The following is a 16,427-nucleotide window of genomic DNA, read 5'->3' as shown; positions in this document are numbered from 1 at the left end:
TCCTTCTGTTGATGCAGCAGTTAATCTGACAGGTATTGTTTCCATATGCTCATCTGCTTCTTCTAATTCCTTTCATTGGATGCTTGATACAGGGGCTACTGACCATATGGTGTCTGAAAGTCATTGTTTGCAATCTCTAACTTCATGTGAGCCTAGTTCTGTCCATCTACCCACTGGTAAAACTGTTCCAATCACCTATACTGGTAGTTTTCATTTTAACTCAATTGATGTTCTCCTAAATGTCCTGTATGTTCCTCATTTTAATCATAACCTGTTGTCAGTGTCAAAACTCACTAAAGACCTCAATTGTAGTATTGTTTTTTATCCTTATTTATGCATTTTGCAGGATCTCTTCACTGGGAAGATGAGGGGGATTGGTAGGGAAGCTCGTGATCTCTATTTGTTCAACTCTCAAGACCTTGTTTCTGGTTTGTCATCTACAAATGTTACTTATGATTTGTCATCATCTAAATGCAAAGTTGGTTCTGGTTGTATGTCTGTTTTATCTGATAATAATACAATGCTTTGGCATGCGACTACTGTTAAAATACATAAAACTCCTTTTTTATGTTCTGTTCCTTTAAATGAGAATTCTGTTAAGCAATGTTCTGTCTTCCCTCTTGCAAAACAATCTAGGTTACCCTTTCCTATTAGTTCATCTAGATCACCTAAACCCTTTGATCTAATTCACATTGACTTGTGGGGTCCCTATAGGATTTCAACATACAGTGGTTATAGGTCTTTTTTACTATTATAGATGATCACACTAGGTTGTCTTGGGTATACTTGTTGAGACTTAAGAGTGATGCAATCCTTTTTCTTAAGCAATTTTTTACTCTTGTTCGAACTCATCATTCTGCTTTGGTTAAGTATGTTCGTAGTGATAATGGTGGCGAATTCTTTAGTGATAATTGTTCTGAACTATTTTCATCCCTTGATATTGTTCACCAAAGCTCTTGTGTTCATACAATCTAATAAAATGGGGTTGCTGAATGAAAACACAAACATCTTTTAGAGGTAGCCCGTTTATGGACTGAAGCAAGCTTCCAGGCAATGGAATCTTAAACTATCAGAAGCATTAGTTACAACTGGTTACATGCAGAGCAAATATGATTATTCGATGTTCACTAAGCAACAAGGGAATGCCATAGTTGTTTTGTTAGTATATGTTGATGATCTTTTAATCACTGGGAGTAATGAGAAATTGATAGCAGAACTGAAGCACATTTTGAATAAGAATTTCAAAATGAAAGACCATGGAGAGTTGAAATACTTTCTAGGATTAGAGGTTCTGAGATCAAATAAAGGAATTATGCTAAATCAAAGAAAGTATGCTCAAGAGTTAATTGAAGAAACTGGAGCAAGGGGAGCTAAACCAGCTTTGACACCTCTTGAGCAGAATAAGAAGTTTACTACAGCTGAGTATGGATGAAGCAATTTGTAGCAATGAACAATTATTGCAAGAAAAATCTGTTTTTCAGAGGCTTATAGGTAGACTAATATATCTGACTCACACAAGGCCAGATATTGTCTATGATGTTCATTTTCTTAGTCAGTTTATGCACAAAACAAAACAATCACATCTTGAAGCTTCTTTGAGAGTGGTAAAGTATATCAAGAAAAATCCAGGACATGGGATTTTATTAAGTGCTACGAGTGAATGCAGATTGATTGCATATTGTGAATCTGACTGGGCTGCTTGCCCTATGACTAGAAGGTCGATAACTGGTTTCTGCATCAATCTTGGAATGTCTCTAATTTCTTGGAAGTCCAAGAAGCAAAACACTGTTGTACGCTCCTCTGCAGAAGCAGAATATAGGAGTATGGCAGGGACGGCAGCAGAAATAGTATGGCTGAAAGGTTTGTTGGCAGAATTGGGCTTGAAAAATATAGCACCAGCTAAGCTAATGTCTGACAGTAAAGCAGCCTTTCAAATAGCATCAAATCCAGTTTTCCATTAGAGAACTAAACATATTGAGATAGACTGTCACTTTGTCAGAGAGAAGATTCAAGAAGGCTTGATACAAACAGAACACATCAAGACAGGGGAGCAGTAAGCATATTTGATGACTAAAGCTTTGGGTGTGCATCAACATGATTATATAGTTTCCAAGTTGGGGTTTAAAGACCTCTTTACAACCACCAACTTGAGGAGGAGTGTAGAAAGTGTTAACTGATTTTAAACATAGTTATATATTTTGTTAGTTTGTTATGTTTGTTAGATATCAGTTATTGAGTTAGTTACAGGAAATTGTTTATATAAAGGACTTATTTGTTGTAATTGAAAGTATGAGGAATAAAGTATAATTCTCCCTAATTTTGAGTTTTAATAGATACCTCGTAAAGGTACAAAGGTCTCCTCTATGGTTAGTTTTATCTATATGAAACTCTAAACAATCGGCTCTTTAGTTCCCTCTTCCTTCAATAATGTTCCACTTCAGAAGAAAAAAGAAAACAAGACTGAAAGATTCTCGAGAGTATTCAGGGATATCTAGTAAATTACACGACTTTGAGATATCGAGAACAAAAATCAAGAAGCTTTAGCAGAGATAGACGTTGTTCATGGTTTTCTCCCGGAGATGAGCACAGGTAGTCAAAGATGAAGGATCACAGTATAAGTTAAAAGAGAATGGAAGAGGAAGAAGAAGACACCCTTAGGCTTTGAATAGCTTCTTGGATTCAATGTATGGGCGTAGGAAGAGGAAATGAAGGATCCTACTATATAGGCCCTTGAAAAGTGGAGGCGCATTTGGTGCAGCGGAAAACCATAGTAGTGGACATGATCAGTGAGCACCCAAAATTTTACGTTAACAAACCTATAAAATTTTAAGAAGAAGAAGACACCCACATGTCAACTCATCCACGTGGGGTTTTTTTATTATTTTCAATTGTCAATTTAGACGTCCGTTAATGAATTAACGGTAATTGAGAGACCTGAACCGGACAGATCGATAATGTAAGTGACTAAGCGTATTTAATTAAAAAATAAGTGACCAAAGTCGGTCAGACTGCAAACAAATGGACTACTGGTATAGTTTACCCCATTTTTATTATTACAAATTGAAAAATAAAACCGTAGGTACCTAAAAGTGTAACGGAAAAAACGTTAGGTACTTATTTTTAATGAAAAATTCTTTAGACACCAAATTATATTTCGAAGTACAGTGTAGACATTTATTTTTGTATTAAGCCAAATAAAAATATATTTACTTTTTTAATTAAATAATTACAAGTGATAAAGAAAACTTACAAATGTGTAAATTGGTACGAATGGTAGAATTCATTTCCAATCGGAATTAGGAGTAGGGGTGTTCAAATTCTGATATTGTATCAATTCAATCCAAAATTTTAGGTAACTAAAATAGTGATTTGAATTCGATTTAAAAAATCATGAATTCAAATTTCCGGATTGAATATTCGGATATCAGATCCGAATATATCATTTATTTTACTTACAATTAGTTCCACTTTAGAGAAAATTTAGCGAGCTAAAAATGTCTAAAGAAGCAAGAAAGGATTCAGTTTGGATTTGAACTTTAAAGCAAAAATGTTGATTATGTGAACCAACTGAACATCAAAAAGACAAGAGCCTTCTTTAATGAAATTGTCATTAAAGATTATTTCTGCTTCTATTATCACAAACACCACAATTTCCTTTAAGTCCATAACATTTTACTTCTTAAATCAATTGTTAATTTTTTGGGTACATTAAAGTTTAGGTAAGGGTTGGTTTCTCCAGTCCAGGGTCAGGGCATACTTAAAACCCAATTGTAATTTATATAGGAATTTATAGATTGTCTACCAAGAGTGACAGTGGCAGGATTCAAACTTGACCTTATAAGCTCAAATTCTTGAATCTCAACCACTTGTACCAACACCCGTTGGCAATATGAAATCAACTGTTATTAAAGTATATTGTACTTGTTTTTTTTTAAATATTTTTTAAAATTTTAAAATTTAATTTTCATTAATAAATATGTTTTCAAATTTCATCAAATTTTCTTCCTTCATAAAAGAAGGTTAGCTAACATGTTTGAAAAACACATGAAAAACACATAATATTAAAAGAAACGTTTTTTTTTATAGAAATAAGTAAGATTACATTTATTTGTTCGTTAATATTGTATTGTTAAAGAGTGAACATTTATTATGGTATCTTGAGAAATAGTCGTTTAACATTTTCAAACATCGAGGAAAAGACAAATTTATTTTAAGAAGATAATTTATACAAACCTCAACAAAAAACCATATTGATTTGATAGTATTTGATATATCATGTTATGTTTCTATGTAAATTTCAATTCAGTTATATATAAATTCAATTTAGTATTATAGTTAAATTCTTCGTACTGTAATTTTTTTCGATAATATGTAGTTAAGATTATATTATAATATTGTTAACAAAATTATGTTCGAAATATTAAATTATTTTAAATTCAAGTGTATTTTATTATTGAGCTAACATAATGTCATATTGATAAATAATTTTACTATTTTAAAAAATAGTATATTATAAAATAATATATTATATCATGTCAATGAAATAACTCCATATTAATAATAAAATAAATATAGATTATTATGCATGTTTTATATCAATTCCATAAAATAATAATGTTATAATCACCATCTATGTGAAAATTAAACCAATTTGATTATAAAAAACTATTGGAATCTTAATTTGATTAAAAATAATTAAATTGATAAAATATAAAAATATTGAAAAGGTTAAATTTAGTATTATATCAGAAAAGTTAAAAATTTCAAATCGGGGGTAATTCTACGGTACAACAGTTTAATTTAAAGTTAAAAACGATGAAAATGGACGCAATCAAAAATGCTATGAAGAATGTAACATTTTCGACAATCAAAAATGTTATAAAGAATATAACATTTTCGGTTGATAGAGATGCAATATCGGATAGATGAATCATATTGATAATGAAGATGAATATGATGGAAATAGATGAATAATTGTCCTATTGAACCCTCATAATCGCAATGAAAAGACAAACTCGATAAATGACTCTAACCAGCGCTCCTAATTGCAATAAGAGGCAAACCGGGGTGTGAAGATCTCTCTCTCGAAGAACTTAAAAAGAACTAAATGAAAAGAATCTTTGAAGGTACAAGACAATCAACACATGCAAAAACAAATTTTAGCTGTATTATTAATCAAAGAAATCTAATTTAAACTGATGAATGGAGCCTATTTTATATAGGAGATGAGTTCTAACAGTCCTAAGCAACTAATGAATAAAATAATAATAAACTAAACATGTTTTAATTCTAATTTCTAATAATAATAAACTAAGAATAATGTTTTAACTCTATCTAATTCTTAATAAAATAATAAATCTAATCCTAAAAGTAATCATTATCCTATATTAAATTATATTACAAATAATCAATAAAAATATTAAAAATTTGTAATATTTACAAAATCTCGTATTAATCCAGTATAGAAATTTTTGCATGTGTTGTATTCACTAAAATGAGCGTATCTTGAGTTCTCGATGTCAGATTAATGTGATTTAAGAACCATTGGAAAGCTAAGAGACAACCGGTCGTAACTCCAATAGACATGTTGACAAATAACACCATGATCTCATTCAAAATGTCATCGCAAGTATTGTTATTTTGGTCTTCTTTTCTGAGGCTTGGTCGTGTGGATCAATTGGAAGCGTTAAACTGGATGCGTTAGTCCATTTTCCTTTGATGTGAAACTTGTGATGCATATATCATTTTCAAGTGAAAATATTAAAAAATTAACATTTTAAATTATATTTAATCTTTTTTATTACGCCTATTTTCAATATTTTTAAACTTTAAATTAAAAGTGTCTTCTTTAGACTTTTTCGAAATCAGCCCAAATGATTAAACGACCCTTGAAATTCACTTTGGGGGTTTTTCCCCCAACGGGCAAACTATTTTATTAATTAGTTCAACAAGGTATATAAAAGTTTATTTTGAGATCTATAATATTTATTATAATGATTTGAAATTCGTCATGTTGAGATGGTGAGTTTCAATAAAAAATATTTTTATTCAATTTTTATTTTGATGTGATAAAATTTAATAAAATATATATTTTATTAGAACTCGTCACTTCGATATAACAAGTTTGAATAAAAAATATATTTTGATCAATTCTTTATCTCAACATGTTGAATTTTTTCTAATTAATAAAACAAATTGCCATATTAGGGAATGTTGGAAGAATGATCGAGTTGCAGGTTAATATGTGTGGCATAATGCATGGTGTGTATGGAGAAGATTCAAGAAGCTTGAGGTTAAGCTCATAGCTGGTGGTGTACACTGTGTTGCAGGAAATTAAATCCATAGTCTGTTAGGGTGTTGTTATACGGTTATAATTGTCAAATTTTGTTAAGCAGGTTGCTTCCTAGCTCAGCAACCAAATGTTATATAAACCATGTACATCTGCACTGGTTCATTAATGGAATTACAATAATTGTTTTTGAGTTAACCCTCATTTCTTAACATGGTATCTTTCGCTAAAGGTCCTGGGGCTCCTATGCTTGATGATGCTTAATCTCTTAGTTACTGTTGAGTATCATGTTTACCAATAAAAAGGTTAATGTGGTGCTAGATGAGACGAACTACCTGTTGTGATGGCAGCAGGTTCTACTTACGGTGCGCAATCATCATCTGGAACGACTCCTCAATGGCACGATGCCTATTCCACCTGAGTTTACTGTCAATGCTTAAGGTACGTCGGTTGTTAACGAGGCGTTTAACGACTACATAGCACATGATAGAACTCTCACATCGTGGCTTTTATCGACGATTAGTGCTCCTCTCCTGCCACAATTCGTTGGAGCCGAGATTGCGGCAACTGTGTGAAGTACAATTGTTCAGTTTTTTGCTAACAAATCCATAACTACAGTGATGAACTTGCATTATAAGCTGCAATCACTGAGGAAGGGAGATGATTCCATGCGCGTGTACCTCACTCGAATCAAAGAAATCTGTGATGCACTAATATCATGTGGAAGCCCGGTTTCGCAGGTGGAGCATGTGGTTAGTATTATGAAAAGGTTACCGAGAGAATACCAATCCTTTATGGTTGTCATAACATCAAGCCCAGACACACTGTCACTTGATCGAGTATACTCTATACTAGTTGATGTAGAGACACAACTAACTGGCTTTAATTCGCAGGCTGAGAACCTCCCTATGAGTGCTAATGTCGCTCACGGAAAAATTCATGACAGATCTACTGGTTCTGACACCACTAATGAATTCAAACAGCAGTCCACACCAATGCGTGGTGGCCGAGCTGGTGGTAAGGGTTGTACACGGCTGCAATGTCAGTTATGTGGTAAGGTTGGCCATTCAGTTGATCGATATTGGTACAAGTTCGACCGTGACTTTGCAGGAATTTTGCCACTAATGCTCGATCATAATACAAGGAGGATTCAAGCAGCTTCAACTATGTTAATCTTGATAGTGTTGCTTGTACGTGTTGTGCTAATAAGTCTGGGGCCAGTTCAGTGGCTACATAGGGTGTTGCTGCTCCTCCTACAAGTGTGAAATCATCTCGTGCTCAGTGGATCATGGACTCGGGGGGACGACACATCATGTCACTCCTGATGCTGCTCATATCAACCACCCTATTAATCTTGATGGACCAGGTAATCTCGTGGTTGGAAATGGCTCCTCTCTTAATGTTCAATCAGTAAGTCGATGTATTTTAAGGTCTTCTTCCCAAACCTTGTTGCTTACTGATCTGTTGCATGTTCCTAAAATCACTAAACACCTTCTCTCTGTGTTAAAGCTTGCTAGGGATAATCACATCTTCTTCGAGTTTCATGATGATACCTGTTGTGTTCGAGATGAAGTAACATGCAATGTTCTTCTTCGAGGAAGACATAAAGGGGGACTTTATACCTTTACATTGGATAGTCAGTTGAGTGCTTGTAATAATGCTAAGGCTTATGTAGTTCATAATCATTGTAACTCATTTGAGATTTGGCATAGGAGATTAGGTCATCCAACTTTTTCCACTTTGAAATTGGTCTGTAATTCCATTGCTATTGATATTCCAAATAATGCAAATAAGTTATTTGTTGTTTGTTGTTTGCTGTTTGGGTAAAAGCCACAAGCTACCTTTTGTTGACTCGACCACGGTGTATGATAAGCCATTTCAACTTGTTTTCACAGATCTTTGGGGGCCCTCGCCTAAGACCTAAGCTGGTTTTCAGTATTACATCTCATTTGTAGAAGCGTGTACCAGACATATGTGGGTATACTTGTTAAAGAATAAGTCACAGGCTATATTTACCTTTAGACTATTCAAGAGCATGGTCAAAACTCAATTCTTATTGCCAATCAAGGTTGTACAAAGCGATTGGGGTGGTGAATATAGAAACTAGATAGCTGAGTTAGCTCATACAGGAGTTTTGCATAGAGTCACATGTCCTCACTCATCCGAGTAAAATGGTGTCGTTGAGCGTATGCATAGACACCTCATTGAGTTGGCACTTGTGTTGCTAGCATCTTCCAATCAAATTCTGGTCCTATGCTGTAACCACATCAACATACATGGTAAATCAACTACCATCTAACGTGATGAATAATATTTCCCCTTTTGAGAAGCTATTTAACAAGAAACCCAATTACACAACCATACGCGTTTTTGGATGTAGATGTTTTCCACATCTGCGAGAATTTCAGCCTCATAAACTGATGCCTCGATCTCAAGAGTGTACATTTCTGGGCTATAGCTCTCAGCATCGAGGTTTTCAATACCTTGGAGCTAATAGTCGTATCTATATTAGTAGACATATTAAATTTGATGAGCTTGAGTTTTCCTTTGCAATTACCAAATAGGATAATGCTCATCACGTGGTTCCATCTCCATGATCAACATCGCTAGAAGTCGTTCCTCGAAGACATAGCACGTGCCCTACTGCAGTGGAAACAATTCTGGAACATCCTGGTACATCGTCTCAGGCAAGCTCTACTGAGAATGAAGTGGGTCATGGTGATGAGTTGAGTAACGTAATTGAATCTTCAGATCACTCGACTCAAAATTCACACATGAGTAGTCCTCCTATGGTCAGTGCTGAAGGAGTTAATGAGTCAGATCAGCCTTTAGTCGAGGATGCAAGTGTTCCTGATCATGTTCCACTAATCAACGCTCACCCTATGGTTACTAGAAGCAAGCATGAGATTTTCAAACCTAAGGTATTTCTTATAATAGAAGATACTGTCATACCTACTGATATTCATCAGGTTATGAAGTCGAGCCAATGGACTTCTGCTGTTCATGATTAACTTGTTGCCTTATAACGAAATGGAACATGGACATTGGTTCCACTACCAACTGGACGAACAATAGTTGGCTGCAAATGGTTATTCAAATTGAAAAAAAAATCCCGATGGCTCAGTTCAACGTTACAAAGCCAGATTAGTGGCAAAGGGATTTCTGCAAGTACCAGGACATGACTTCAAGGAAACTTTTAGTCCCGTGGTCAAATTCCCAACACTAAATGTTATTATCTCCATAGTTGTAACAAAATAGTGGCCACTACGACATGTGGATGTTAATAACGCTTTTCTCCATGGTGATTTGATTGAGGAAGTTTTTATGCAACAGCCGCCTGGAATTGAGAAGTTGGCCGAGGATGGGACCAAGCTTGTATGTAAGCTTCATAAGGCTTTGTATGGGCTGCGTCAAGCTCCAGGAAATGGAATAACAAACTGAAAGATAGCCTGATAAAGATAGGGTTTCATGTGTCAATGGAAGATGCATCATTGTTCATTTCACTTACTGAAGGGGAATTAACCTATATACTTATTTATGTCGATGATATTGTGATCAATGGTCAGTCAGTTACTGCAATGGAACGAGTGGTTCAATCACTCAAAATTAATTTCTTGTTAAAGGACCTTGGTGAATTGAATTACTTCTTGGGGATTGAAGTCCAGCGTAGTCCTAATGGTCTTATGTTATCTCAAAAGAAGTTTATTTCAGAATTACTAGAGAAGTCGAATATGACAAGGGAAACTCCTACTAGTACACCAATGGTAGTATCTAATAAACTTTAAAGGGATGGTGGAAAACTTATTGAAGATGCTCGAGAGTTTCGAAGTATAGTTGGTGTACTGCTATATGCATGTCACACAAGACCTAACATAGTGTATAGCATGAGCAAGACCTAACAAACATATTCTAATATACTTAGCTGGCACAATTGAGTATGGTTTTCTTTTCAAGCCATCAAAGGAAGCACTAAGAGTTGTTGCATTCGCGGATGCTGATTGGGGTGGTTGTGTAGATGATCGGAGATCGATGTCAGGTCATTGTGTTTTACCCGGTGGTAACTTGGTGTCCTGGAGTACAAAGAAACATAAGGTTGTCTCTGTAACACCCCAACACATATCCGACCCGGATACGAGTCCGAGATGTCACATTGACATTTCAAAACCTTTAATTTTTTAAAATAGCAGATCATTTGGACTTATATTAAGAAAATATGATAAAATATTGTTGAATTATGTTCATTATAACCAATTTAAGAAAATATACGTTTTATGAACAATACTATACGGTATGAACAGTACAATGAACAGTAATGAACAATACCGTGAACAGTATTGAATGCTAAATTTTTTTAGATTACTTTAGGGGTATCGATACCCCTGCTACATGTACCAATACCCTGCTACAATACTGCTACAGTACTTTTGTAAAATATGTAAAAATTCATAAAAATCTAAGTTTTCATCCGTATAAAATTACCATTTACATATAAACATTTAAAACATTTCAAAACTCAATCATATGATTTTACAAACCATTTAGAGCATATCAGATTCAAATCTTTATTACATGCCAACCACTATCTTTATTACAAAATACATATTATTTTCTTTTCTGATATGATCTTTGGAAAGAAGGAACTAGCATGTCTTGCATAACTTTTGTCATTCTTTCTCTTCTCGGAACCTACGTGTGAAACAATCACACGTTAAGTCGTTGACTTAGTGAGGCATATAAAACATATAATAAAAACCATAAAACAATTCATATATCAAAATGCATACATGCACTCATAAAGAAATACACTTAACATCGTATAATTCATGTAATACAATTCATATAACTAAAAATATATATCTTTTCATATAACCAATACATTAATCCTGTAATTTATTCCATATAACAAATCACATTCAGTATATTTGTTTAATCTCTTTATTAGCCCATGTACACCTGCGAGAACTTAAGGTATGTGAGTACATTGAGGTTGTGAACTAATGTTGTCACCACAGCTCTTATAAGTCCCACTGAGTGATATATGAAATTTTGTCCCGAAGGACCTATTAATCTATCCCGAAGGACCTATGAGTTTACCCAAAGGACCTATGAAACTCTCGACTCTTGGCATGCCAACTATACTACTAGCTCTCATATTATATAACATGGGCATTATCATTTATACATTTCATATCACTTGTTCTTTCTTTTATGTCACATACCACATGTATGTATAATCGTATATCTTATATCATATCACATGTATCACAAGTGCATGCGTTCACGTAGATCGTTTCATATGGCTTATATCATTTCTCATTTGTTCATGTAAACTCGCATGTCATATCATATAACATATATCACATGTTGCATTTTCACGTAAACATGTAAATCATATAACATATAATAATATACATCAATTTCTTTGTACTAATGCACACATAATAATCACATAACATTTTAGAAGTTACTTCTTACCATAGTAACTCCATCATTAGCTCATCGCAAGCCAATGTTTGTTCAATAACCTAAGTACAAAATAAATTACACTCACCTTAGCCTTGCTTTGATTCGATCCTAATTCATTGATTGTTCCAGAACTTGTTTACGCTCAATATCTACATAAACATAATTTCCGAGATGATTATCTGAAGCCTAAACCTTATAACTTGATGTTAATAACTTAAGCTAGTTTATTTAACCAAAATTTCATTTTTCCTTTAGGGGGTATCAATACCTCCCCCTAGGGTATCGGTACCTATTGAATGGGTACCGATACTCTTTGCCTAGAAATCACATTTTCATGCCTGAAAATCATCAACTCTTCACTCAATTCTTCTATTTTAAACCCCTATCATGTCATTAAACCAAACTACCATTACATAAACCAACTTATATTCATATAAACCATCTTTAACCTCAAAATTCCTTTCTCCATATAGAATCAGAAATCATACCCAAATTTTCAATATACTCTAAATTCAATTATATCACTTCATATCTCTTAATTAAATTAATGACAAATCAAATTTAGTTTCAAATTCAACTTATCAACTCATTTCCAGAAATTCTCTTAAAAACTCATTTTCTTTAATCTTTCATAACTTCATAATCTTTTGATTTTAAGACAAATTAAGCTTTCCTTAAGCTTAATTATCATCTAAGGATCAAAACCCAACCTTTAATTGAACAAATAATCAACTAATTAGAAAACTTACCTTTGCTTGGAGCCTCACGTTGAAGAAGAGAAGAAGATGAAGAAGAAGATAAGTCTGGAAACTTATCTCTTCAAACATGCATCACATGGGTATTATAATACCCACTAATTATTATTTAATTATTTTACTTGTTCAATGACCTATTTGTCCTTTGACTCTTTCAATAATTACTAATAACCCTTTAGATATTATTTTTAAATAAGTCATTGAACTATTCAACTTTTGTACTTTAATCACCAAATTCTGAAATTTTACAATTTAGTCACTAACCTGTAGTTTGGGATGTTACAGTCTCCAGATCCACCATGGAAGCCGAATATCATAGTCTTGCAGATGATGTTGCAGAGGTTACTTGGATAGATGCCTTGTTGAATGATATTGGAGTAACACAACAGGAAAAACCAATTGTTTGGTGTGATAACACGAATGCCATATCGTTAAGTGCAAATCCTGTTCAACATGCACAATCTAAACATGTCGATTTAGATGTGCAATTTGTCAGGGGAAAATTGTTGGAAATCAATTATATGTTAGCTATGTCCCTGCTGCACATCAACTTGCAGATGGGTTCACAAAGCCCTTGTCAAAGATAGCTTTTGCAGTGTTTCGAGAGCAAGTGAATGTTTGTCTTAAAAAGGAAGGAGGAGAAGAAAAAGCAGGAGGAATGTTGGAAGAATGATCGAGCTGCAGGTTAATATGTGTGGCATAATGCATGGTGTGCATGGAAAAGATTCAAGAAGCTTGAAGTTAAGCTCATAGCTGGTGGTGTACACTGTGTTGCAGGCAATTAAATCCATAGTCTATTAGGGTGTTGTTACACGGTTATAATTGTCAAATTCTGTTAAGTAGGTTGCTTCCTAGCTCAGCAACCAAATGCTATATAAACCATGTACATCTGCACTGGTTCATTAATGGAATTACAGTAATTGTTTTTGAGTTAACCCTCATTTCTTAACAGGGAAAAAAAACTACCTTCACTTTGGTCCCCGAACCTCTACTTTTTGAAGCTTACCTGCCGCACTCTCTCTTCATCTTTGCCTATAACAAACCATTATGTAGAGGGAACTGAAAACTCCAAAAAAGAACAAATGGGGTGTACTGCAACAAACCCGGTCAACTTATTAAAATTTGGGATTCCATGACGCCACACTTGCCTAATTTCTGAGGTAGGTCAACTAAAACCTTGCTTTGCTTTACGCTTTCAGGAGTTAGAGAAGAGTGCTTCTTCTTCTTCCACCTAAGCAATCTTCTTACTTGTAAACCTTAGTGTAAGCTTAGTTTTATGCTTCTGAGCTGGTTTTGCTGCGGGTGCAAGGAATAATGGGCCCAATGCTAGTTCATTGTAGTTTATGAGTTGGGTTTAATCTGAAAGGAACCAAGAAAGCATGGTTTCAGAGTTTTTCTAATTCAAGAACGTTGAAGAAAGATGTGTTTTTTAGCATGCCCTTCTCCTAAAATGTCTTGGGTACAATCTGAAACCAAGTCAAAAGCTGGTGTTTTGAATTATCACCATGCTCACTCTTTACTTTCTTCTTCTTCTTTCTCATCTCCTCCATTGCCATACAGTAATGATTACCAAAAGCAGCCACCAAACCCTGTTCCGTCATCATCTTCAGCTAGTAAAATAAGCCCAGCTGTCTTATTCATCATTGTTGTTCTGGCGGTGATATTTTTCATATCTGGTCTGCTTCTCTTGCTTGTTAGATTTCTCATGAAGCATAGGTCTCCCTCATCTTTATCAGAATCTGAAAGATACCCAGAATTGTCAGGGACTGATGCTTATCAAAGGCAGTTACAGCAACTCTTCAATCTCCATGATTCAGGTCTAGCTCAATCTTTCATAGATGTTCTGCCTGTGTTTCTTTACAAGGAAATAATGGGGTTGAAAGAGCCATTTGATTGTGCAGTTTGTCTCTGTGAGTTCTTGGAAGAAGACAAATTGAGATTACTCCCTTTGTGTAGCCATGCTTTCCATATAGACTGCATTGACACATGGTTGATGTCAAATTCCACTTGCCCCCTTTGTAGAGGGACCGTTTTCACAACTGAGTTCCCAATTGAGAACCCGGTTTTTGACTTTGAATACCCTAGGGAGGAAACTATGTTATTAAGCAATGGAGGAAGTAGGGTGTCTCTTGGCCCTAAACCAACGGAGAATGACATTGGGAAGAGGGTGTTTTCTGTCATTTTAGGCAAATTTAGAAGTTCAAATGAAGGGAAAGGGAGAGAAGTAGAAGAATGGGAGACTAGTAGCAGTAATTTGGATGCTAGGAGATGTTACTCAATGGGGTCATTCCTATATGTGGTTGCTGATGAGTTGCAAGTGACTCTATGCCCCTCTAGAGGAACCAATGACACTGCTAGTACCATGAAGCTTGTGAAGGGAAGAGGTGGACAGAATGGGAATTCATCAAATGATGGGGATTTTGAGGGAAAGAAGATTAACTTAACAAGTAAAGGGGAAAGCTTTTCTGTTTCCAAGATCTGGCAATGGTCTAAGAAGGGTAAATTCCCAAGTTCTTCAGACAACTTAGGCTCTTCTTCATCTGTTTCTGTCGGTTTGCCATGGACTGATAGTAGAACCCAAGTTACCTAAGGTATTTACTGTTCCTTTGTACTTCATAACATTCAACGAATCTAATCGTTTAAGCTTTTCCTTTTAGCCTTTTTTTTTTTACTTTCTCTAAAGAATTTTGGTTCTTTACCAGTGCATTGCAACTTCCATGAATGTGTTCCTTTATGTTCTTACTTTTATAACCAGACAAAATGTAAACATGTTCTCACTTTATGGAAAATTAAAAAAGTGGATTCTAGTAATATTTACTCTACCTCTTCCTGCCCCTGCCACCAGTGTACACCAAAATAGAATAATACAGAACAAAAGGATACACTGTGAGGTCATATCATCCGGTGATTCAATGAGAGGCTTTTTATTTTTATTTTTTAACTGTGGTAAAAACCCAAAATTTGAACCTTTTTACCCAATATGTTTCATTTAAAAACATTTTTTCATTCTAACACCCATTGAAGATTATTTTTCAATCTAACACTATTTTTTTGTTACACAGGCAGAAACCTAGCGGCAACAAAGACACCTATTAGATTGAAATAATAATAATAATAATAAAAAGAAATTTGGGGGTGAAAAAATGAAAAAAAAATGCGGGATTTCATAAGCTCACATTGTTTAAATATGTGGGTTTTGAGAAGCTTTTAAATATACATTTATTGATTGATTGAACGTAAGATTAATTTATAGAGGCATTTTTTAAACAAACGCCGCAAAATAGTAGTACTGTAGCGGCGTCGTTAGACAAACGCTGCTATAGGTTTCATATATAGTGGCATTTCTATAAAAACACCGTAATAAGATTAATTTATAGAGGCGTTTTTTCAACATACGCTGCAACATAGTAGTACTATAGCGGCGTAGTTAGACAAACGCTGCTATAGGTTTCATATTTAGCGGCGTCTTTAGACACACGTTGCTATTTCCAAGAAATGTAGTGGCGTTTTTATTATAAACGCCGCAATAGTCATGTATGCTTCCTTGTTCCATCCACTTTCAAAGGGTTCACTTTGTTCCCCTTTCAAATTACTTTGGGTATTCTTTCCTAATAAAGGGTTTAATTTGTTATTTTTAGCGGCGTTTTTTATAAACACCGCAAAATACTATTATGTTAGTGGCATTTGTGTAGAAACACCGGGAAAGAATAAGACTTTTATGGCGTTTTTATGTAAACGCCACTATAGAGTAGTACTATAGGGGCGTTTTTATACAAATGTTGCTATAGAATTGGACAATAGTGTTGTTTTTGTTCAAATGTTGTAATAGTTATGTAATTTAGTGGTGCTTTTGTAATAAACGCCACAATAGTTCAGAACAATAGTTCTGCTGGTTGTTTCCTTCTCTTCTTAGTCTC

The 16,427-nt window shown here is 34.5% G+C and overlaps 1 protein-coding gene across 1 annotated transcript; it reads left to right on the top strand.

The window, feature by feature from the left end:
• Nucleotides 1-13,861: 13,861 nt before the first annotated feature.
• LOC120178165 (RING-H2 finger protein ATL47-like) lies at nucleotides 13,862-15,115 on the top strand. The gene has a single exon (XM_039184103.1). The coding sequence runs from the start codon at nucleotides 13,931-13,933 to the stop codon at nucleotides 15,098-15,100; it is 1,170 nt and encodes a 389-aa protein (XP_039040034.1). The 5' UTR covers nucleotides 13,862-13,930; the 3' UTR covers nucleotides 15,101-15,115.
• Nucleotides 15,116-16,427: the final 1,312 nt, after the last annotated feature.

The sequence above is a fragment of the Hibiscus syriacus genome, unplaced genomic scaffold (assembly GCF_006381635.1).
Source record: "Hibiscus syriacus cultivar Baekdansim isolate YM2019G1 unplaced genomic scaffold, ASM638163v2 tig00112344_pilon, whole genome shotgun sequence".
NCBI lineage: Eukaryota > Viridiplantae > Streptophyta > Magnoliopsida > Malvales > Malvaceae > Hibiscus > Hibiscus syriacus.
Note: the sequence above shows the minus strand (reverse complement) of the source record. Positions and strands in the feature narration are given on the sequence as shown.